The 26,820-nt window shown below is 37.6% G+C and overlaps 2 protein-coding genes and 1 long non-coding RNA gene across 5 annotated transcripts in view; 2 read left to right on the plus strand and 1 right to left on the minus strand.

Annotated features, from left to right (window-relative positions):
- The window catches only part of LOC115222803 (manganese-transporting ATPase 13A1), a 38,340-nt gene extending 33,325 nt beyond the window's left edge, over window positions 1-5,015 (minus strand). The window contains exon 1 of the mRNA XM_029793107.2: window positions 4,737-5,015. Coding sequence (XP_029648967.1) covers window positions 4,737-4,988 — 252 coding nt within the window. The 5' untranslated portion in view covers window positions 4,989-5,015. The remainder of the gene's footprint in view (window positions 1-4,736) is intronic.
- Window positions 1,926-21,663, plus strand: LOC118767358. The gene is made up of 3 exons (XR_005003279.1): window positions 1,926-1,936; window positions 9,386-9,388; window positions 21,580-21,663. It is a non-coding gene; the product is annotated as an uncharacterized LOC118767358 (long non-coding RNA).
- Window positions 21,664-22,572: 909 nt separating this feature from the next.
- The window catches only part of LOC115222865 (divergent protein kinase domain 1A), an 89,693-nt gene continuing 85,445 nt past the window's right edge, over window positions 22,573-26,820 (plus strand). For all 3 annotated transcript variants that reach the window (XM_029793231.2, XM_036511747.1, XM_036511748.1), the window contains exon 1: window positions 22,573-23,050. The gene's annotated coding sequence lies outside the window, so the exon portion shown is untranslated. The remainder of the gene's footprint in view (window positions 23,051-26,820) is intronic.

Consider the following 26,820-nt stretch of genomic DNA (forward strand, 5'->3'; position numbering starts at 1 on the left):
TGACTCTGGGATTTTGACCATTCTCAGTTGCCCATTTTTCATTCAGTTTGTTCAGCACACATCTTGACCTGACTTCACCTTCAGCCACTCTTGAAGTAAATGACTAACACAGCAACCGCCACATCAAGACAAAAAAGAAAAGTCTCTAAATAGGTGCAGGCATGACTATGGTTAAGGAGCTTTCAGGGATATGGTTTCAGGTTCAGTCCCAACTAGTAGACATTTGTTGAGGTGTTGTGTAGAGTGCCTTCTACTACATGTTTGGGCTAACCAAAGCCTTTTGAGTGGATTTGGTAAATGGAAACTGAAAGAAGCCTGTCATGTATATGTGCATGTGTGTGTATGTTTCCTCCAACCTTGACATTGCATATTAGTTGTAAAAGTGTCTTACTACCATAGAAGCAATATCATTCATTTTGCTATGTATCCAGCAAGAACATGTCTGGCCATGGGGAAATATTAACCTTACTTGGAAACAAGTGAGAGTTGGCAACAGGAAGAGCATCCAGCTGGAGAAAACCCAACTCAATGAATTCCATCCAACTTATGCAAAGCATGTAAAATTGGATATAAAAACAATGAAGCTTTTTTTTTTTCATTTTATCAACGGCCAGGTTCCAATCCAGGCTGCAGCAACAAAGTCCACCTGCACACCTCTCGGTCCAACATCACTGTGTCAAGGTCCTGGTTATGTTCCAGGCCACTGCCTGCAGTCAAGTTGCCAATGTAAAGGTGAAAACATTTTCTTCTCCTCACATCACCAATAAGTGGGCTCCACAAAACTAATTTAGATGCTTCTAGTTCAGAGTGGTGTACACAGTGACCAGTGAGTTGCAGATGTCTTTGCCTGATCTCCTTGTTAACTTTCAGCAGTTCTCCATGAAAGCACTTGTTTGTCATATGTTGCTGCCATTAGCAGCATCCTTAGGTAGCAGCCATTCAGCCCATTTGATAATTTCTTTGTCGGTGTCCATGTGTCACTCCCATCTAATAGCACTTGACTCAACAGTAAGAAGACATTTCTATACATCAGTAAAAAACTTAACAAACCTGTGGGTAGCACTCACCCAGTGGTAGGACCCCACTGAATCACTGCCTGGTTTTTATTCTTTAACCAGAAATAAGTGATCACATGCAAACAGGCTTAGCCACAGGCCACAGCAGCAAGGTTCAACTGTTCAATTTCATAAAAACAGCTCAAAAATTAGGGGAATCTGAGAGAAATTAACCTAAAACTAGTTAATTGAAAGAAAATACAAGATTGCCTTATGTCAGTTTTAATTTGATAATTTAATGATAATCAATAGGAATGTTGCCTTCAGAAATTATAATTTTAAAGCAGTAATTAGGACAAATTAAAAAAAGTATGGAGTCCTGAAAAGTAGCATAATTTACAACTGGGAGCTGAATCTGGCAACCCTGCATGACAAAACAGCTGCTAATCTATATTTATCACCATTTGATGTCCGTTTCCCTTGCTGGCATGGGTTTGACTATTTGACAGGATCCGACCAGCTATAGGCCCGGGCTGAACTTCAGTGTCACATTTGGCATGGTTTTTATGACATCCTTCTTAACAACAACCACTTGACATTGTGTACTGGGTGCATTTTTCATGACAGCTGTACTATTGAGGTCAGTTAATAACTTGCAAGACAAGAAATGAAAAAGCAACCCCGACAGAGTAGGAGTGATGGTGGGGATAGTTGAGAGAAGGGGAGGTAATTTTATGCCAGGCGTTGAGAGGCTCATATATGATAAAAGGATAAGCATGTCTGGCTTTCCTGGATTATATAATAATAAATAATAATAATGAAATTATTGTATACAGTGCTCAGGTGCACCACAACTTGTCAGAAAGTGCGTATAAATTACATGCAGTAATGTAGAAATGTCTGGAAAGCGAACAATGTATGAGTCAGATAGATACTTGTGTGTGTATGGAGGGGAGGAAATCAGGTGTAGTGTTGGCGAATCTCAGAAAGCATGGAAGTTTTGAAGGATGCAGTGCTCCGACAACTAACAACCGATGCCGGCAGTTTGTTCCATGCTTCAGCAACTCTCAGCGTGCATGAGGGTGCATGGCAGTAGATGGAAAGAAGACAAAGACGGAGGTGATAAGGTGTCAGAGTGAAGTCTCAAGGTACAAGGGTATTGATATTGTGAATTCTCATTATGCCCAGTGTATCAGATACTCCCTGCCGCCACAAGACATAAGATCATTTCATGTTGCCCTGTCTGGCCACCTCGATCCGAGATTTGGTGGTGATGGTGGGGAATAATCTAGAAAACTGCTGAGACATACAATAACTAGATTTTTGAATGTAAATTCAGAAGTGTGAGAGTAGCGGCACCACACAACAACTAACATTGCAGACTATAAAAGGGCAGTATACTCTTTACTCTTTTACTTGTTTCAGTCATTTGACTGTGGCCATGCTGGAGCACCGCCTTTAGTCGATCAAATCGACCCCGGGACTTATTCTTTGTAAGCCCAGTACTTATTCTATCGGTCTCTTTTGCCGAACCGCTAAGTGACGGGACAACAAAGATTGAAAGGTAACGGCTGGAACGCCTTGGATCAGTGGGGGCAGACCTAGGGCAAGACAACTATCATCATTGTAGCCAGTTAAGGTAACGAAGGATCCCCTACAAGCGTGTCTCAACCCTTTTTTACCTCATGTCCCAGCGCGCGCAAACACAAGTTTTATTCATTTGTTACTTACACCCCATTTTGAAGTGACCCACGTTCCGCCGATGGAGGCGTGGTGCGTCCCACCTTGACAAACATTGCTATATGTTGTCGCTCGACTAGCTAGAAATAATAGCTATGTCGGCAATCAATCGAACAAATGGTTTCACTTTGAGGCCAATACCGACTGATTGCCTAAATGGTTGTCATGAGTTACGATGCACACGAAAAAGAAAGTTGGGGTAGTTATAAGCAACAATACTGTTGCTTATAGGATTTGCTGAGTCAAAAATGGCACGTTATTAGACAGTAGCCTTATAATTTTTTTTACAAATATATAAAACAATTAATGCTTAAAGAAACATCCTGCTTGAACATCAATCGCATGGTCGGTATAAGCCGAACACGAAATCATGTTCACGGAAGTTAAGATTTCTTTGTTTAGCTTATCCCATTAGCCACTGCGCTTCATATAATGCGACCTTGAAATATATTGAAATAAAAAAAAACCTTTATAAAATTTCAATTCTAATAGTAACATTTATCTATTTAGTTCTCTCCCCAAATATGACCCCCTCCCTCTTCGGCATTTCATACAAATTTTGTTTCAGTTTTCAAGTCGGAAAATAAACGCGACGGCACAATTCAAAAATTATTTTCTTACATGTAAAATCAGGACGTAATATCGAAATAAAATTTAATAGATTTTAGAAAAAATTAAAATAAAATAAAGAAAATTTGTGGAGGAAAATTAAGCAGGTTGAAAAATCGGTCAGCTCAATAAAAACAAGAGGCAAACTAGCAATTAATGTTAGGGATTGTAATGTTAAGATGTACTTGAGACACACACGTCTATGTGTGTGGGGGGAGAGAGAGAGAGCACAATGTGGATACGAGCAAAGTGAAAATGAAACCCTAAACATGAGATCCTCCAAGAAAAATATTTAGAAAATTATTTTGCACAGCAAAAATGTTCACTTTTAAGCTTCTTTTGAAAATAAATATACTATTGATATTGAAAATATTTATAGAATAATGAAAAAAAAAAACAAACAAAAAAACCTTAAGCCAAATGCTTTATATATGTAACGAAAGCTATGAATGAGAGGGAGCCGGCTAATTAAAAACCGAAAAATTATGAGTAAAAGAAGAAAGAAAGCTCAAAACAGAAAACGAATCCAAGGTGATGGTCAGCGATTTAAGAAAAATGCGACGAACCATATGGTTCGTTTTAGAAAACATTCTACATTCTATTAGTAATTATGGAATAACAGTGCCATCGTTCTTTTGTACTGTTTATTGGTAAAGCTGGAGGAGGTCACCACGCTGTTATAAAAACGCTGACATAATAGTACTTATTTGATCGTGTGTGTGTGTGTGTGCGTGCGTATATATATGAATATATATATATATATATATATACTGATGCGTGTTATGGGATTTCAAAACCAGCTGAGTTCGACTTCTTTCATTCTCGTGGGTGTGGGGTGTGGATAAGATGAGAAAGAACCGGTGCAGCACCAGATTGATAATGATCAACTATAACCCCAAATTATCGCGTTGTTCTTGTCAAGAAATATTATTTTGAAAAACCGCACAAAAGCTGTGAATAAAATGAAGAAGAGAGTAAAAACGATCATAAGGTCATATAAAAATAAATAAAAAGAAAACTGCGATAGCTTTTTTTTTTTTGTTCCTTCGAGGATTACACGTAGCAAGACAGGGAACTCGGAGTTGCGACGGAGTGAATGATCAACTTCGTACGAACAACCTCTACATGTATTGAGTACTTTCCCTTTTGTTTATATTATATTATATATATATATATATATATTATATATATATATATATATATATATATATAAATATATATATATATATAAATATATATATACAATGTGAAATCTTTCGATTTTGCCTCAGTAATTTCTGTAAGTCAATAAATGCATGTACATGGAGTAAAAAAGTTCGATACAAAAGACAAAAGTTTAGCATCATTCAAGCGAATTAATATTGATTAATTGATCAACAGAAATATACTTACCGAAGTACAAGTGAGTGCACATTGGACGTGAACGGACCAAACACAAAACAGGCCTGTGAGGGTGTGTACAAACACGATTATACCGACGGCAATAATACCAGCGTCGAAATATTCTTCGACTCCATACACCACAATCCAGAGATAAAACCAACAGATGTACAGAATTAAGAAAGGCCCCACAAACCCTCGAAGTATGACTGGTCGGACGTTAAAATAAGTGAGGCTTTTGATCTCATCGTTCACGTTCGCCATGTTAAACTGGTTATACAGAGCGGATGCTTAAATTTTATAATCACCGTTCACCTCGGTTGTTTTTTTTTGCTTTTATCGTTTTGTTTTCCATCAAAATTAAAAGAAAATTTTCAAGAAATAATCATGATTTTAATTTATATTCAAATATTTATCTATTTATTATTCTCGATCTTTAATTATTTTATATCATATTTAGATGATGCGAAACTAAGTAAAAATTACTGCTAGTTTTATTAGTTACTATTGTGTAGCAGACAGCCAAAGTGAAACCACATTTCTGGTTAATTTCATAAATAAAATAAACCAACCAGAAACCGGACAAGATTATTCATGCGTGTTTATTGACGGCAAAGTTATAGATCTGACATGAAGGTTTTGCTGGCTATTTTCAGTAGAAGGATCGTAAATTAAATACTGACAAAATTTCTTGTCAATCCAATAAAACATAGAAGGAACTAACTAAATGTTTCAAAACATTTGTTGTTTTTGTTATTTAGCTTCAAGTTAGCTGTGGTTGAGAGTATACAGTTAGAGCAAATCATTCACGATAGTAGACTGTTCTTGTTCTGAGTCAGTGCCAAAAGCAGTCACTCTCTCTCATTAAAATAATAACGAACCTGTTGTATACAGTGCTCAGGTGCACTACAACTCATCAGAAAAAGTAGGTGAAAGTGCACGAACAGTATATAGAATAATGCACAGGAAGTGAACAGTGAATGGGTTGTTTAAAAAAAAGATTTTTTTAGTTATTTTTTGTTCTTGATATCAGGTGAGGTCAGATGGAGGTCATGCAACTGTTGCAGTGCGTTGCTGCATTTACCATTTGTTGGTATATTCTTGGATCCCCGCTGGGTAACCTGTCAAGCAGGGTCCCAATCAGTCCTCATCTCCATGAGATACCTCCTCATCTGTCATGACCATGTGGCATGTGGTTGACCAACACAAGCTGTCAACCCAGCCAGATCCTCAGTGAACAGAACACAGTAAGCTGGGTCTAACTTGGCAAAGCAAGAAACATTGTCGAACAGTCTGAGCTGATACTCCAAAATCATACAAGAGAACACATCCAAGTTTCTGGGCAGAATTGGTTGGATGCAAAATCCAGTCACTGGTAACCCCATAATCCTATGAAGCATCCTGGTACCAAAGGAATTCAAGTGGCTCCTAAGGGCCCTGGACAGCATTCGAGTCTCACAACTATAGAGCAGGACAGGAAAAACCAAACACCTAAAGACCTGAACTCTTGTTCTCCTGCACAGATATTGGCAACACCAAATGCCCTGGTCAAATGAGTCCACAAATGCACCATCTTGTCCAAGGCTTTTTAGGACTTTAACTCACAGCTAATATTGCTATGAATCTCATTGCTGAGATAAGTGAAGCAGTCAACAACTTCAACATTTTCTGTTCCTGTGAAGCTGCTTCTTTATTCTACTTGAACTCTTTAAATGCAGAAAGCAGATTTATCTGCTCAAAATTTTGTTAACTGCAGAAAGTGATTTTACTCCATGTCTTTGAAAAAACTCTCCTTATGTTGTGAAGATTGGAGACACTTCTAGTGACAACTTTTCTTTTTACAAAAGACAATTTTTCAGATTTTCTTAATTTTTTCACATATTTCATCAAATATCTCTTTACAGAGCAAGAATCAAATATTTTTAGCAGTAGAGATTTTGCAAAATAATACAGAAGCAGAAAATATCAATTCCATTTTTTGGTAGATGATTAACATCATTAGAAGAATGGCCATGAAATTTAATTATGCAGTCAAAGGGTTAATGGTGTAAACATAGATTCACTCAACCAAAAATTGAACTCACGCCCCACTAGGTTAACTGTAACACTTAACTCTTATAGTCACTATACCGTTGTTTCTAGAACAATTAGGGAATGGAATTTAGGAGATTTAAATTTATTTTTATGGTTTTAGACTTGATGCTTTCTCTTAATTAAAGGCTGCCATATAGAGCTCATAAGTAGGCTGGTTTTACTGAGCCATTATCAGTTCCCAGTTTAAACTGATTCTTTCAATTGTTTTATCTTCCAATTTCAACCCTATCTATTATCATGACTTTGCTCCTCAAACTTTAGTGAGATCTCTTACCCTTTCATAAATGATCTGTCATGCTTCTTCTTTCAATTCTTCAAAACATTAATGGTTATATAACAGTTTCCCATTACTTTATTGACTGGACATGCATTTACCAAGCAGTGAAGCAAGCTATTATTATACGATGGATTTTACCTATGATGAATTTACTATTGACCAAGGCTACCTGACAGTCGGGTCTTATATGGTGTGCTTTGATTAGGGTCCATGAGGTGCACATATGCGCTAAGTTACATTAATGGTTATATAACAGCTTCCTGTTACTTTACACACACTTCGTATTTTTTTTTGCAAGGATTGCTTGGTAGAGGACGAAGCAGTGCTCTACAGTATAGTTTTGGTTTGCTTCTCCACAGTCACAAGGGGTTAGGCTGGTTTTGTTGCCACAGACAACCGGGTCTTATATGGTGTGCTTTGATTAGGGTCCATGAGGTGCACATATGCGCTAAGTTACATTAATGGTTATATAACAGCTTCCTGTTACTTTACACACACTTCGTATTTTTTTTTGCAAGGATTGCTTGGTAGAGGACGAAGCAGTGCTCTACAGTATAGTTTTGGTTTGCTTCTCCACAGTCAAAAGGGGTTAGGCTGGTTTTGTTGCCACAGACAACCAGAACAACTTTTGATCATCCTGTCCTCATTTTCGGGCAGTTTGAACATTTTCTACTGCATCCATGGCGCTTCTGAACTAAGAGGGAGGTCTTCAACAAAGGTTATTCCTATGTCAATTGGAGGAAGGCTGTCCTCAAGCTTTTCAATCTGGAACTGGCATCCGGTTTCTTTCCAAGATGCTGTTAGGGGTTGGACATAACTGAGAATCAGTCCTATCTGATATTTCTGTTTCCCCACAAATTAAGCCTCCATTCCCTCCATTTAGAGGATAGCTTGTATCATCTTTCTATTTCTCTATAACGCTCAGTTCTTAGTTATGATCTCTTTTGATGGAGGTTTTGTTTCAGGAGAGATGTCCCCAAAGGGTAAACTTGTTCTTATGCACTAAATAGAAGATTTCACTCAAAATTCCAAGAATGCTACTGAATGCAAGCACCTGAGGAATGCCACTGGTAAAATGGGTGAACTGTTGTGACTTTTACCACTAAAATAAGAATACCAATCTGAATATATCAGACTGGTGGCCTGATATATATCAGGCTGAGTAAAAAGTAAGCAATGTTTTGAAACATGAAATATATTTCAACAATGTGGAAATTTTATTCACCAAAGTAAGTACCATTACAATCAATACATATTTGCCAATGAGTTACAAGTTTGTTTATTCCGGTCACATAAAAATCTGGAGTTCTGGAGCTGATGAACTTTTTGAACACATTTTCAGCATCAGTTTGATGTTTGAACTCCTTCTCTCGCAGGAAGCCATCAAGGTGCTTGAAAAAGAGGTAGTTGGTAGGAGAAAGGTCTGGGGAAGAACTAGCTGAGTAAGTGTTACAGCTAAGTGAAAGTCATTTCATGTGATTGGTTAAGTAACTGGCCAATCAGCATCAAGCCATCATGTGATTTGACTTTCTAGAACCTTCTAATAAAGCTTATAAAATGGTGAATTTTTAGCACTAACTTCACTATAAAATGCTGTTGTGGTGACAACTCCATTCTCATTTCATTCTCCAGCCTTTTGCAGATACAGAATGCCAAGACAATTGTTTTAACAACTCCATACACATGTTTCTATTCTCCAGCTATACACATTGAAAGTACAGATTTTCTGTAATGAATTTAGTACAGTATTTCTCCATTTGTGACAGCCTAGTCACAGATTCATATGTACCAGCTCCATTGTTGTAGCCATTAGAGTTTACTCTCTAAGTGTATATGAATTGTTTTTATTCTTCATCTAAAGACCAACAAAGAAAACACTATGGACAGTAAATAAAGCTTTTGTTAATTGTTTGTAAGTTTTGTTCATAATTTACACACAGCCAACAGCCAAACATAATCCTCATAGAAGAATATCTCATATAGAACAGATGGAAAGCAAAGTTGACTCCATTGAGATTTAAACTCAGTTCTTAAAGGATTATCACTAAACACTGTAAAGCATTTTTGCCCATCAGTTTACTGTTTCTGAAGGTAGTGGATTTGTGGAGTTATTAGGGTGTGGGACCAGAATGCCTTGTGGTCTTTGTTCCGACTCCCTATACTCTGAGTTCAAATACCATTGAGGTGGTCAATTTTACCTTTTATCTTTTCTTGGTTGATAATAAAGTACCAATCGAAGATGGTTGATTGGTAGCAGTGGTGGTGGTGGTGGTGGTGGGCAATATTAGAGGGGGTCTATTCAAATGTCTTGTGGTATCTGTTCTGGAGCTTTGTGTTCTGACAGCAATGCCTCTGCCAACACTGGTGTCAAGCTGCATCAACCCAAGTTAGAGGCCTTTCACCTTGGATAAACATCAGTGACATGGACAGAAGAGACTTCCATGAAAGGGCATCTTTTCGTCATCTTTTAAGAAAAATCTTGCCCAGACATGCACTTACATGTCAGCATGCATGGTCAAAATTGGCTGAAGGAGGCTTCCTGCCGTTTCTCTCAGCCCACACATAATGTTAATAATTCTTTCTGAATTTTTAAGGGGTGGGGGTCTAGTTAATTACATTGCCCCCAGTACTTGACTGGTACTTTATTTTATTGATTCCCAAAGAATGAAAGACAAAGTTGACCTTGAGGTATTTTGAACTCAGAATATAATGCTGGAAGAAATGCTGCAAAGCTTTTGGTCTGGCATGGTAATGATTCTGCCAGCTCACCATCTTACATATAATAATAATAATAATGATAATGATAATAATAATAATAATAATGAACTTATTGTATACAGTGTTCAAGTAGATTACAGCTTGGAAAAGGTCAAAAGAGGGAAGAGAATGTAGGCATGTAAGACAAGTAAAGAAAGACAGCAATGAAAACAAGAAGGGGTGCCATGTGCTAGGGGGCACCAAGGAGGGCATGATAAAGACAAGGAAATTTCCACAACCGTCAGCTTGTACATGCTGGAGTTCAGCTTGCATGGGGCACCAGCAACCCTAGGGCCGGCTCTGCACAGTAAATAGTAAAGAAAAATAGTAAAATCCCAAACAAGTGACCGGTGGGGGAGGCTGTGGATGCCACTGTGGGTGCTACTGGATGCTGGACTCTGGTGAAGATGTTATTCCACACTTTCCAATCCATGGAACCGGCCTTAGCATGCTTGAAGTTAAGGTGCTGCAACTTCAGGACTTCCTTAGTATGTTTTGTCCATGTAGACAGGACAAAACATGAAAATAGAGATAAGGAAATATGAAAAAAAAAAAAAAAAAATCATAAAAAATAGGGGTGTATAGACACATCAAGAATTTGCGAATTTCAGGAAGCATAGAATTTTTGAAGAATGCAGTGTCCTGACAATTAACAATTGCTGCAGGTCGTTTATTCACTTTTGCAACAACTCTGTGCACAAAAAAGTTTGTGAAAGTCATGGATGCTGTATTGTTTTTATTTTTAATTTTATAAGCATGTCCACATGTGATAGATACATTGAATTCAAAAACATGACCAAAGTTTTTGTTGAAAAGATGGTGGGTAGCCTTGTGGGCTTCTACCAAGTCAACTTCTAGATATCAAAACCAGAATGTAATATCAAGCTATTAATTGATAAATGGCATTATTTCTATTACTGTAGTGGAATTAACCTTTTCTTGCCATCTATATTTTAAAACAGATTGAAGTGACAGACCTCAGTCTTCCTTATTTCAATCAAATCAATGTTCGTTGTAAAGCATGTCTTTTAGGTATTACTGTTTCAAAGCCTAGGTGTCATAGGGTGAGCTACCTGGTTTCCGTGGCTTGTAACTGACTGAGATCGCAGTATCCCCATAAACGGGATGCCAGTCCATCACAAGGTTACTTATTTACAACTGAATAGATGGGAGAAATGAAGTGTTTTGCTCAAGAAGATAATGTACTGTTCAGTCAGGGAATTGAAACACAATTTTGTGATCATGGATCCAATACCCTAACCACTAAAAAAAAATTTTTTTATTCAAGGCGGTGCCACAGCATGGCCGCAGTTTTATGACTGGAACAATTAGAATAATAAAAAAAATAAAGATAAGCTATAAATCACTCCCTGGATATGATGTTATCTCCATTGAATTTGATAGAATCATTTAACGATTGGGATTTCGACGTGTGACTTCTCACAACACTGTTACAACCATCACCCACTATCTTATCTATAACAGCCAAATCTCCCGCAAAACATATACTGCCGTCTTTTAGAAAGATAGTACATCATGGACAATGTAGTGTCCCTCGTGTACAGGATGAGTGGTGGTCATGACTGGGATGCCTTTGATCATATGTCAGCTCAACCAGGACTAAAACAACCATAGATTATCTTGTTTAACCAAGCGACATCGACGCAGTTGTTTCCCTTGCATTAGCGAGCGTCAAGTTACTCATCAGATCTGTTTTTTTTTTTCTACTCTAGGTAGAAGGCCCGAAATTTTGTGGGAGGGGGCCAGTCGGTAAGATCGACTTCAGTACGCAACTGGTACTTAATTTATGGACCCTGAAAGGATGACAGGCAAAGTCGACCTCGGCAGAATTTGAACTCAGAACATAAAGACAGACGAAATACCTATTTCTTTACTACCCACAAGGGGCTAAACACAGAAGGGACAAACAAGGACAGACAAACGGGTTAAGTCGATTATATCGACTCCAGTGCGTAGCTGGTACTTATTTAATCGACCCTGAAAGGATGAAAAGCAAAGTCGACTTCGGCGGAATTTGAACTCAGAAAGTAGCGGCCGACGAAATATCTGTTTCTTTATTACTCACAAGGGGCTAAACATAGAGGGAACAAACAAGGACAGACAAACGGGATAAGTCGATTATATCGACCGCAGTGTGTAACTGGTACTTATTTAATCGACCCCGAAAGGATGAAAGGCAAAGTCGACCTCGGCGGAATTTGAACTCAGAACGTAACGGCAGACGAAATATCGCTAAGTATTTCGCCCGGAGTGCTAACGTTTCTACCAGTTCGCCGCCTCATCAGATCTGTTTTCTGCCATGCTGCAGGCATTTAAATCATACCATATCTAGTTATCAATTCGGCACACGCATACACACACGCACGCACGTACTTACGTACGCACGCACTCACGCATGCAAGGCACTTGCGTACGCACGCACTCACGCACATACGTGCATATGCACGCACACTTAAAAATGGTAAGACATGTATGAAAAATAAAAAGAACAAAAGGAGAAAAAAAAGCCCAGATTGGATGAGGCTAAATAACCTTTTTATTTGCATACTAATATTATTCGTTTACCAGTCATGATTTTTTTTTTTTTACATCGCAGAGATAATCTGAGAGAGAAGGTGTTTACGATCTCAATGATAAGTGAGAACAATAACATGGTCGATACCTAGCCTGAGAATCTGAATATCAATGTCTGCAGAAAAGGATGAGTAGAGAGGGAATTCAAGAGAGCAGTTATGTAGGTCATAGAACTAACCCGTTCTCTGAGCTGCCATTTTTAGTAGAGACCATTTTAGGCGAAGGTAAAGAATACGCACACTCGGTGTTTAGGGATAGGGTTAGGATTAGAGTTAGGCTGTAGGATTAGGGTTTAGAATTAGGGTTTAGGATTAGGCTGTAGGATTAGGCTGTAGGATTAGGGTTTAGGATTAGGCTGTAGGATTAGGGTTTAGAATTAGGGTTTAGGATTAAGGTTTAGGATTAGGTGTAGGATTAGAGTTTAGGATTAGGTTTAGGATTAGGGTTTAGAATTAGGGTTAGGGGTTAGGGTTAGGATTTAGGGTTAGAGTTACGCCGAAAACGGGTGGTAAGCGTATTCTTTACCTCCGCCCCATTCTGCTATAAGCACTCAGATACACTCACCATGTTATAACAGCTGATTGGTTATAAAAGTAGTTATGCCCCCTACATCTTCGCAGCTGACGATATTTCTATGTCGTTTTTAAAATGATTCAAGAACGTAATCTGGGTATTATTATAAACAGCGATCTGCGTTGGACAAACCACATCTCTAGAATTGTCAAGAAGGCTGAGGGTGACCTAGCATCACTCAGTAAGACCTTTGTCAGCTGCTTTCCAGCTATCTATTTAAAACTGTTTATGACAATGGTAAGCCCACACTTTGAATCTGCATCACCAGTCTGGAACCCCTATCTTGCTCAGCATATAAATCTCCTGGAAATTGTTCAGAAACGTGCAACAAAACGAATATCCGCCGTTAGACATCTACCATACTCTGAACGTCTTGCTTTCCTGGGCATGGACACATTGAAGCTCAGACGTCTGGCAACTGACTTGGTAGACTCCCACAAGATTTTCCACCATCTTTCCAGCAATAAACTTGGGCACCTTTTTGAATTCCATATGACAAATACTCGTGGACATATTTACAATACCAAAAAAACAACACAGCACCCATGACTTTTGGAAACATTTTTTTCACACTCAGAATTGTCGAAACATGGAATAAACTAATACTACTGTCGAGACACTACATCCTTCAAAACTTCCATGCTTCCTGATTCCACCAACAGTACATCTGATGGGGTTTTTTTTGCTTTTTCTTAGGTGTAGTGCACCTGAGCACTGTATACAAAAATTTCTTTCATATTTATAAGACTTATATTTAGGGCTTTCTGTGTAAAAATATTCATGTCAGAGAGTAAATTTTGATATTTTGACATGCTCTTTTCTGTTGCTGAACCTATGAGTCATGGTTTCTTCCAACTCTTGGTCCCACAAATTCTATGGGCTGATAAAGTTCACAGGTACTGACTTCTCTGACGAAAGTTAATTTGTCTGCTGTCTGTCTTTCTGTTTGTCTGTCTGTATGTATATATGTGTGTGTGTGTGTGTGTGTATGTGTGTCTCTTTGTCTTGACATTGTGTAATAGTTGTGAAATGGTTGTTACCATCTTACAAGCAGTGTTAGTCATCTCCAGTAGTCTGCGAAAATATATCTGGCCATGGGGGAAATATTACCTGACTTGGAAATGGGGGGGAGGGTTGGCAACAGGAAGGGCATCCAGCCATAGAAAATTTGCCTAAAGAAAAAAAAAACAACTTTGTCCGACCCATGCAAGCATAGAAAAGTGGATGCTAAACATGATGATGATGATAATAAAGGTGATGATGATGATGATGATAAAGGTGATGGTGATGGTGGTGGTGATGATGATGATAAAGATGACGATGACGACAACGATGACAACGACAATGATGACAACGACGATGATGACAACGACGAAGATGATGTTTATCCAGGTCATCAATGTGCTGTAAATCATGGAAAGCTGACAGAATTGTGAGAAACCGACCATTCTTGAAATTATTCATTGTTGATATGGTCTAGCAGGTTTGAGCATGAACCACAGCAATCAAATATTCATGTCTGAACCAACCATGTCGTATAAAGAATGAATAAATACTTCATGGTTATTACGTATCAAGTTAATCAGAATACAATTATGTGCCTGCATCAACTCTTACACACACACACACACGTATATATATTCTTTTTTTCTGTTATTCTTTTATTTGTTTCAGTCATTTGAGTGCGATCATGCTGAAGCACTGTCTTCAGTTGAACAAATCGATACTGGTCTCCATCTTCAGACTGTAGCTCCTTACAAACTTTGTAGACAAAATATCTGGAAACTTTTAAAAATTGAGATATTTCTAAATCACTATGCTCAGCCTTTATAACCACAATTACAGCATGCCTCTAAATTTCTTGAGTAAGATGCGGGTCTGCCATTATTATTTTCTGAAACAAAGATTATACAGAGTTAGCAAAAAATGCAGCAATGACCCCAAAAAAGGTGTCTTATGCATCCTATATATATATATATATATATATATATATATATATATATATATATATATATATATAATATATATATACATACATATATCTTTTAAATTTGTTTATGGGAAACATTTTGAATATGCCAATAAAGCTCCTATTCCATTATGCCAGCCACAGTCTAACAATGCTGACTGGTGAACCAGTTTTTTGGGGTCGCATCAAGCAGTATTGATATGATGTAGGATAAATATAGTAATAATGACAAAATAATCCTTGGATAGAATTTATAAATATTTTAATGGATTGCTATATGCATTTCCACAAATTGCAATTAATTTGTGGAAATGCACATAGTGATGCATAAAAAATATTTATAAATTCCACCCAAAGATTATTGTTATTTTTACTATATATATATATATATGAGGTAGGTACAATAAAATCAGGGTGAATACTTGATAAGTATAAGCACCTGTATATGCCAGCTAGTAGCAGAGGTAAGAGGATATATGTATCAAATGAAATAAAAAACAGAACACAAAGGATGTTGTGACATCCTTTGTATTCTGTTTTTATTTCATTTGATACATATATATATATGCATATATATATATATTATATATATATATATATATATATTATATATATATATATGTATATATATATATATATATATATATATATATATATGTATATATATATATATATACATATATATATATATACATATATATATTATATATAATATATATATATATATATATATATATATATATATATATATATACATATACATATATATATCTATATATATATATACATATATATATATATATATATATATATTATATATATATATATATGCATATATATATATATGTATCAAATGAAATAAAAAACAGAATACAAAGGATGTCACAACATCCTTTGTGTTCTGTTTTTTATGCTCAGAGTTGCTGAAGCATGGAATAAACTGACTGCGTCAGTTGTTGACTGCCATGACACTGCATCTTTTAAGGCCCTCATGCTTTCCGAAATCCGCCGAAACTACACCTGATTATATATACACTTTAGATGAGTTGTAGTGCACCTGAGCACTGTACACAATTATTATTATTATTATTATTATTATTATTATTTCATTTGATACATATATCCTCTCACCTCTGCTACTAGCTGGCATATACAGTTCAGTCCTCAGCCCCCTCCTATTTATCATAGTCCTCCAGGCAATAACGGAAGAATTTAAGACAGGATGCCCCTGGGAGCTCCTATATGCTGATGACCTTGCTCTAATTGCTGAGTCACTATCAGAACTGGAGGAGAAGTTTCAGGTGTGGAAACAAGGATTAGAATCGAAGGGCCTTAGAATCAACCTAGCCAAAACCAAAGTCCTAATAAGTAGGAAGGTGGACCAACCACAAACGACTTCAGGTAGATGGCCCTGCTCGATCTGTAGAAAAGGTGTAGGTAGAAACTCTATAAGGTGCACCAAGTGTAAGCTATGGACACATAAGAGGTGCAGCAATGTCAAAGGTAGGCTAACTGGGAAGATAGTTTTCGTATGTGGCAGATGCTCAGGAGAAATAAACACCGGAAATGTGCAGAGACCAACTTCTACCACGTTCCAGGGAGACAAACTAGAAGTAGTTGATAGCTTCCGCTACCTAGGAGACCAAGTTAGTAGCGGGGGTGGGTGTGCTGAAAGTGTAACTGCTAGAGTAAGAATAGCCTGGGCAAAGTTTAGAGAGCTCTTACCCCTGCTGGTGACAAAAGGCCTCTCGCTCAGAGTAAAAGGCAGACTTTATGATGCATGTGTACGTACAGCCATGCTACATGGTAGTGAAACATGGGCCGTGACTGCTGAGGATATGCGTAAGCTCGCAAGAAATGAAGCCAGTATGCTCCGATGGATGTGTAATGTCAGTGTTCATAATCGTCAGAGTGTAAGTACCTTGAGAGAAAAGTTGAACCTAAGAAGCGTCAGTTGTGGTGTGCAAGAGGGACGGCTGCGCTGGTATGGTCATATGACAAGAATGGCTGAAGATAGTTGTGTGCAAAAGTGCTACACCCTAGCAGTTGAGGGAACATGTGGAAGAGGTAGACCCAGGAAAACCTGGGACGAAGTGGTGAAGCACGACCTACGAACTTTAGGTCTCACCAAGGAAATGACTAGAGACCGAGACCTATGGAAGTATGCTGTGCGTGAGAAGACCCGGCAAGACTAGTCAGGCCATAACCCGTGGCCCCTACCTGGGACATAGTTAGTCCACCTGTGCATACCTTCCTTCTTGTGACACTTGTGAAGACCTGTTGAGGCAAGTGAAAATCGAAAATCAAAAATCAAAAATCAAACAAAATCAAAATAGATGAACATCAATGGAATTTGTGGTACCAGTGCCGGTGGCACACAAGAATACCATCCGAACGTGGCCGTAGCCAGTACCGCACCGACTGGCCTCCATGCTGTGGGCACGTAACAATCACCATCCAATCGTGGCCGATCGCCAGCCTAATCTGGCTCCTGTGTCGGTGGCACATAAAAAAACACCATCCGAGCGTGGTCGTCTGCTAGCCTTCTTGTCTGGCACCTGTGTCGGTGGCACATAAAAACACCATCCGAGCGTGGTCGTCTGCTAGCCTTGTCTGGCACCTGTGTCGGTGGCACATAAAAACACCATCCGAGCGTGGCCGTTCGCCAGCCTCGTCTGGCACCTGTGTCGGTGGCACATAAAAACACCATCCGAGCGTGGTCGTCTGCTAGCCTTGTCTGGCACCTGTGTCGGTGGCACATAAAAACACCATCCGAGCGTGGCCGTTCGCCAGCCTCGTCTGGCACCTGTGTCGGTGGCACATAAAAACACCATCCGAGCGTGGTCGTCTGCCAGCCTTGTCTGGCACCTGTGTCGGTGGCACATAAAAACACCATCCGAGCGTGGCCGTTCGCCAGCCTCGTCTGGCACCTGTGTCGGTGGCACATAAAATCACCCACTACACTCTCGGAGTGGTTGGCGTTAGGAAGGGCATCCAGCTGTAGAAACACTGCCAGATCTGACTGGCCTGGTGCAGCCTTCGGGCTCCCCAGACACCAGTTGAACCGTCCAACCCATGCTAGCATGGAAAGCGGACGTTAAATGATGATGATGATGATGATGATATATATATATATATATATATATATATATATATATATATGTATATATATATGTATATATATATGTGTATATATGTATATGTATATATATATGTGTATATATATATATATATGTATATATATGTATATATATATGAATATATATATATATATATATACATACATATATATATATATATATATATATATATATATATATATATATATATATATATGTATATATATATATATATATATATATATTATATATATAAAATAACCAATATCAAATAACTTAAAAATCATGAATACTAAACTATTCTTTCAGACAACAAACTGTCATAAAATCCTAAAATCCTATTAAAAGACACCTTATTTTGTAGAAAGCCCAACATTTTTTTTCATGTAACCCAGTTTAGAAAATATAGGTTTAGCGGGGGCGAGATGAATGTTGTTGGAGCAGCACACTGGTTTATTGCTGTAACTGTTCCCTGAGGTGATTAGGGTTACTCCAGAAACAACCAATCAACTGCTGCTTACAGTGATTAATTACACATTCCAGTCCACCTGTATCATTATAATTTGGTGTATTTCAAGCTCCATTATCTAATTTTCAGTAAATCAAGCTTAACAAGCAGCTCATGAAGTTAGCTTACAATCTTGTCTAAAAATACTTGATTATTGTTGGTAATTAGGTTAGTCAGAATGTAATAAATGTGTCGAGGAGTGGAAAAAATGTCTTTCAATTATTGAAGTGTACTGGAAATCAGGTTGTAAACTTAACATGAGCATACATATGTAGTGAGCTCTAGGGATTTGAACTCCTCTTATTAAATTACCAGTTCTCTATCATGAGTTTATCCCCTGCAATAAAGTTTATCCCCGATGATCCGTTCTGGTTAAGCATCCAAATGCACTTGGAACATCCGATGCATGTTTCAAAGCAACTATAATGGTGAAGTGTTCCTACGAACACTTCACCGTTATATAAACTTTTGCTTACTGCAATTTCTACAATTTTTGCTCTCTATTTCATAAGTAGTAATACTACAAAACCTAACCATTATCCTGGAAACAGACCAGACTATGACAATCTACGTGGAACCCTAAACTTAGCAATTGAGGCATGCATGTGTCACATGTGCATTCTGCTTGTTGATCAATCAGTTTTCAGGAAATCATACCACCAGTTAGGCTATCATCCCAAGATGGTCCCAAGATGTCCCGTCATCTCAAGATAGTTCCATCATCCCTAGATATAATTGAAATTTGCACCCTTTTCACAAGTTAAGCACTTTAGCACTAAAACATCTTTAGCACTAAAACATCACCATAGAGAATAGACCTTTTGCCAAGCAGGCCAAGGCAATTGCTGAGCTCTGGTGGCATTCAAGCAGGACACATCTCAGCATTTGACAAGCAAATCAAGGAAAAAATCTTCTCCAAGATTTGGCAGTTTCTTATCTTTCAAATAACTATTGGCCAAGCAAATATGCGGGGGTACCCAAAAGTAACTGGAGACATTCTCTGTAGTACAAGCCCATTATTGTTCAGGCTTCTGCTGCTAGAAGCCACTTGATGCGACCCTCAGGCATCAGACTGCCAACTGGCGTCATCTGGTGGTGTTGTACTGTCACATGGTGTATCTTTGTTTTGCAGTGTTTCTCTCCTGTTTATTGATCTTTGTGAAGGCTGAAATGAAGGAACAGCATGCTTCCATGAAATTCTATTTTCTGCTCGGGAAAACGGTGGCTGAAACAGTTATCATGCTTCAAACAGCTGACAAGGATGCTGTCATGAGCAAAACACAAGTTTACGAGTGGTTTTCATGCTTTAGGAATAGTCAATTGTTACTTGAAGACCAACCTCATTCAGGAACCATGTGGTTCGTAAGCAAGCTACTTACCATACAGCCACTCCTATGCCTATATATATATCATCATCATCATCATCATCATGTGACTGACCAGGCTATCAGATGTTGTTACACATCGCTGGTCACAATGCGCTTCACATTGTTTTAGCCTTCAAATGACGCCACCCCGCTGGCTAAGCGAGCAGGCCAAGAGAAGAAAGAGTAAGAGAAAGTTGTGGCGAAAGAGTACAGCAGGGATCGACACCACCCCCTGCCGGAGCCTCGTGGAGCTTTAGGTGTTTTCGCTCAATAAACACACACAATGCGATCCTACGAAACCGCGAGTCCACTGCCCTAACCACTGGGCCATTGTGCCTATATATATATATATATATATATATATATACGATGTGAATCTTTCAATTTCCATCTACAAAATCCCTTCACAAGGCTTTGGTTGGCCCCGAGTCGATAGCAGGTGTTACAAAGTAGAACTGAACCTGGAGCCATGCTGTTGGGAAGCAAGCTACTTAGCATACAATTTCTTAGTACAAATTTTTTTCCTGTTGATAGTTTTTCCAGTTAAACACAAGTAGAAAATAGTACGACATACACAGTAATACAGTACTTAGAATATATTTTCCAATAATATTTCGTATTAATATAACTCTTTACTCTCTCTTTTACTCTTTTACTTGTTTCAGTCATTTGACTGCAGCCATGCTGGAGCACCGCCTTTAATCGAGCAACTCGACCCCGGGACTTATTCTTTGTAAGCCTAGTACTTATTCTATCAGTCTCTTTTGCCAAACTGCTAAGTGACGGGGACATAAACACACCAGCATTGGTTGTCAAGCAATGCTAGGGGGACAAACACAGACACACAAACATACATGCACACATATATATACATAAATAACACGGGCTTCTTTCAGTTTCCGTCTACCAAATCCACTCATAAGGCTTTGGTCTGCCCAAGGCTATAGTAGAAGACACTTGCCCAAGGTGCCACACAGTGGGACTGAACCCGGAACCATGTGGCTGGTAAACAAGCTACTTACCACACAGCCACTCCTGCTTTTTTTATTTTCATTAAACCGCTTCTTTTATTACAACTCCACGCTTAATGGCGTAGAAGTGATGGAAAGAGACCAGAAGGTCTTACTCTATGTCCCTGGGTTAGAGATAGGTGCTTCATCTGGGGTATCACAGTCAATGATTCTTTTGCTCCTTCCCTCATCCCGGATGCTGCGGTAAATGGGACTGTCACTGCTACTGTAGCCGAATGGAACAAAACCCTAAAGAAACGGGACCTGGCAGTGAACTACCTTTTCCAACCTGTGGCGTTTGAGATGTTTGGAGAGACTGGGTCACTAACCACGAAGTTCTTGTCATCATTGGCAGCTCGCCTCACTGCATGTAAATTTGACATTGACTAAGGCCACTGCATATAACCTTCGAATAAAACAGTGACTGAAGACAGACTATGCAGAACTAAAACAATAGCAGACACCTTCTACTAAGACACGATAACTGGGCAGTCAAACCAGTCAATCCTTTGTTATTGGTAGACGACACCATTCACGCTCTGTGTAGCCTAACCTCTTTATCTATGTCATAAGGGAAACATATCAGTGATTAGCGTCGTCTACTAGTAACGAAGGATTGCTGACAAATCGAATTGTGGATAGAAGGTGCGTACACAAAAGGCAATAATAACCATATCTGGATCTTTTCGGTTTGAACGGCAGTTTTTTCTAGCGGTGTCATATAAAATTGTCACCCATAATTATGACCCTAGTATTGATCTATTGCATTTCAATGTTTTAGGGTTAGGGGTGGGGGGAAGGGTATCTTTTTTTTCTTCACAAATGTAAATAAACCCAATCTATTTCTTAAACGAGGGACATATTCATACGGCACAGAATGTTTTTTTTACCTCAATAGGCATCAGTGATTGGTTGAAATTGCAGAAATTGAAGTAAAAAAACAACAAATATCTTACAAACTGTAGAATTTTCTCAATAATGCCAAGAGAAAAATATGTTTTATAAACACATTCTACCAGTATACGAAGTTTAACATTTTTTAGTTACCTAGAAATTATGTTAAAAAGTTGCCGTTCAAACTGAAAAGATCTCCATAATTCCTCTATAAGGCCTCTAATATACAAATGGAACTATAATACATATACACACAACTATATATATATATATCTTTATATATAAAAGTCAAGTTGTGTGTCTGTCTCCTACGATTTAGATTCCTAACTACTCCCACATTTTGCGGTGAAGTTTAACCAAAACCGGGTATCTTTTAGTCGTGATTCATATCAAGCCCTTCTGGGTATTAGCGCGCGTCTACGATGAGTCTACGATTTTAAAAATAATTTACCATCATTTTTTTCCATTTTAATGCATTTTTTCGCTATTATATAAGGGAAGTAACTCTCTAAAAATGTCTACGAGGAGTCAACGATTTAAAAAAAAATTTACCATAATTTTTTTTCCATTTTTAATGCATTTTTTGGCTATAACTCTCTGAAAATGCTTATATAGTTATTTCCCTTACAAACTCGAGCAACGCCGGGCGATACTGCTAGTATATATATATATATATGTCTAGACACACACACACTCACAACAAACTTATGGTGCATTACAACGCGTCGTAAAAGGGTAAGAGAGATGGCAGAAAGCAGCATTGTCAGAAGAACTACAGCTATAATAACCAAAAGCCGAGAACACAGAATAATTTGACGAACGAAAAACGGAAGAGATTAAGTTAATTTTTAAAGCTACGTTATTTTGCTGATGTTAATAGACTGTGAAAAAATGTGGAAAAATTAATATTTATATTATAAAGGAAAGAACTGTTGTGTGGAACAGGAGATGATATAGCGTGAAGATATTTAAATTTATTAAAGCTTCTCAATAACGGAAGTCACGTGGAAGTTTGTTGTTGTTGTTGTTCCCATGCTTACCTGCAGAAGCAATAATGTGTCCAAGGGGAAAGGATGGATCCTCTGTTGCTGCTAACATCTACCAACCGCTCTTGGGACAAATATCGTGTCAGATCTTCGAAATTAACCCACAATGATATTCAGGTAAAATATACACGACAAAATACATTTAATTCTCTCTCTCTTTTTTAATTTTTTTATTGTGATGTATGGAGGTTGGGAAGTTGTTTTTTTATATTGTGATTGGAGTAAACTAAATAGAAGTAATTCAGATTTTCAAAATCAAATGTTAACCCCCCCCCCTTCCGAAAAAAATTAATAAAATGGTAAATCGTAGAATCATTAATTTCCATGAAATGACTTCACATGCACACACATATACGAAAACGATTATATGTACTGTCGGATAACGCTTTTATCTGTTTTGATTACAGATAAAACGTGTGTGTGTGTATATATATATATATATCTATATATATATATATATATATATACATATATATATATGTGTTATATGTAGAAAAATACAAACTGGGACAAGAACGTAAAACATTTAGAAGACGATACAAAAAACACGGACGGGACATTCGAAGTCTTCAGTCAAGAACCGGATCATCTTCGCAATTTCGGCTGATTAATCTTGAAATATATATATATATATATATATATATATATATACTGTTAGATGATATCACATATGTCTTTGATTTCACATGTAAACGGAAGGCTTTGTTAGCATTCGAATATACCTCAAGCAAATTTGAAATGGTAACAAATTTTTATTTATACACTTTACTGCTTAGCTCTTTCGTTTCGCGCACGAGTGTATATGTACACACACACACACACACACACACACATATATATATATATATATATATATCTATATATATATATATATATATATATATATCGTCAGTAAATGATAAATCCGAAAAAGAAGCCCGCTCTAAGTTATAGAGCAGTAGAGTATATAAATAATCCCCTAAGTAGACCGGCCAAATCTATCTGTCTTTCTATAATTTAGATACATAAAAAAAAAGTATAAAATACCAGTCAAATTTTTATATCCGAAATTATATGCTAACACAATGTTATCAAGGCAATCCAGGATGGGTTAAATTCACGCGTATACACTTATATGTATGTAAATATAATGGTTATATTTAGTGTAACATTAAACAAAAGCCCGGAACCCTGTGTCTCAATAACAACAATCAACCGCGAAATAACTCGTGTATAAAATGCATCTACTGTTTTTTTTATTTTATTATATCTAGAAATCGATGTTTCGCTGTCAGTATTTTCTAAATTATATATTTTGATCTGTACTAACCACAACCCAGTCTTCCAGAACTACACACACACACATATATACAGGGTGTCCTCAAAAAATGTATACACATAGTGGTTCGGCAAAAGAGAACGATAGAATAAGTACTAGGCTTACAAAGAATAACAAATTTACAATTATTTAAGGTGTGTATACATTTTTTTGGGACACCCTGTATATATATATATATGTGTGTGTGTGTGTGAAAGAACTAAAGCGCTCTCACACACACACATATATATATATTAGTTCACTGTAATTAATTAAATGCAATAAAGTTTATCCTCGATGATCCGTTCTGGTTAAGCATCCAAATGCACTTGGAACATCCAATGCATGTTTCGAAGCAACTATAATGGTGAAGTGTTCCGACGAACACTTCACCGTTATATAAACTTTTGCTTACTGCAATTTCTACAATTTTTGCTCTCTATTTCATAAGTAGTAATACTACAAAACCTAACCATTATCCTGGAAACAGACCGGACTATGACAATCTACGTGGAGCCCTAAACTTAGCAGTTGCAGTTGTACATCTGTTTGTACACACAAGATACTCATCTATCTATCTATCTATCTATCTGAGGTCGACTTTGCCTTTCATCCTTTCGGGGTCGATAAATTAAGTACCAGTTACGCACTGGGGTCGATATAATAGACTTAATCCCTTTGTCTGTCCTTGTTTGTCCCCTCTGTGTTTAGCCCCTTGTGGGTAGTAAAGAAATATATCTATCTATCTATCTATCTATCTGTCTGTCTGTCTATCTAGAGGTGTGTGTATGTATGTATGTATGTATGTATGTTTGTATACACACACACTTCAAGCATTTGTCGTTGCTTTGTTGTAGAAGTAAATAGTAATTTTTCCTGGTTTGCCTTCATCCTTCCAGCCTTGACAATCCCTTCAGACTATGTCTCTGACGATTTTAACCAATGTATCCTCCCGTTCATTGGGAATTAAATCGAAGGAATTTGAGGCAGCCGGAGTAATTTTGCATTGGCCCTTCACAGCTTTTATTTCCATTATCTTCATATTCGAAGAGATGGATGGATGGGAAAATGGCACATTTTTTTTACACCACGTAATTGTAAAGATATATTTCTTTATTGATTCGATAGTTCTAATTGCGATTTAGTAGCTGTCAGAAATAAATATAGAATTATTTGACCCCTTTAATTACTATAAGGGCCCCATCTCTTAAAAGAATACTTTTGGTATCACAACGAGATAGGGAGAATAAATAAAAAAATAATCGATGGTTTATCTCACGGAATATTTCCAGAGACAGACTTTGGTGGAAGCCGTATTAAATACCAATGTATCATTTATTTATTAAAAATAATCTTCGATTTGTATGTTGTATTTCTTTCTATGCGTGCTAAGAAATCTTTTTTTCTTAATTATTTTTGTTTCCCTTAATGAAACCTAAAAATAGCTCTGAAATCATTGCGTTTAGGATTTAGCATTCGAAAGATTTATATAAAAATGGTGTGTAACCTCGGCCGCAATCGGTGCCAGGAATTTTGTATGGAGAAAAAATACATAATAGTAATGATTAATGATAATGGTGAGCTTATTGTGTACAGTGTTCAGGTATACTAAACACATACAAACACAAGTTTCTTTTTATCTTTTACCTGTTTCAGTCACTGAACTGCGACCAGGCTGGGGCACCGCATTGGAGGCTTTTAGTCAAACAAATCGATCTCAGTACCTAAGTTTTTTAAAGCCTCGAGAAAACAAACCAACACCGTTTGTCAAGCGATGCCCCATCCCCCACCGACGGACTTCTTTGAGTTTTTTGCCTACGAAATTCACTCACAAGGTTTTGGTCGTTTTGGGGCTATAGTACAAGGCACTTGGCCACACAGTGTGACTGAACTCGAAACCACGTAGTTGGGAAGCGAGCTTCTGAACCTTATAACCACGTCTGTGCTTAACATAAAATCGATTGTATCGACTGGAACTTTATTTTACCGGTCTCCAGAGAATTTAGGGTAAACCTCAATATGTAAGGGATTTAAATCCTGAGTGTAAAGGTTCTCAATTCAATAAATATCCAAGACATTTTATCCGAACCTTTACCGATTCTATCGACCGCCAACCTCTGATGGCTTGTAATTTAGACACAACGCTAGCAATTTTGAGGGTGAATGGGGATTAGTCGGTACTATCGATCCCGGTACTTGTCTGGTATTTTATTTTATCGACCTCAAAGGGATGAAACGCAAAGTGGACGTCGGCGGGATTTGAACTCGGGACATGAAGAGCCAGAAGAAATGTCGCAAGTATAGAAGCTCTGCCGCTAAATTACATATCTACAAATAGGACGTCATTCACCCTCTTTTTCAGCCTAGTCTCTTGAAGAACGTTGTGGTTGACTGACGTCGTTTACTAATACCGAAGGATTGCCTACACGCGTAACAGTAATATTACATACTATATATGTCTTGTCTATAATATAATTAATATATAAATATATATTTTAGGTGTTAGCTATCCCTACATCAGCTCTAGAGATCATTGATGGAAAGTGTTTCACCCGTGTTTAGTCACGCATAGCGGTATTGAGGTCAATGT

Source organism: Octopus sinensis, linkage group LG21 (assembly GCF_006345805.1).
Source record: "Octopus sinensis linkage group LG21, ASM634580v1, whole genome shotgun sequence".
Lineage (NCBI taxonomy): Eukaryota > Metazoa > Mollusca > Cephalopoda > Octopoda > Octopodidae > Octopus > Octopus sinensis.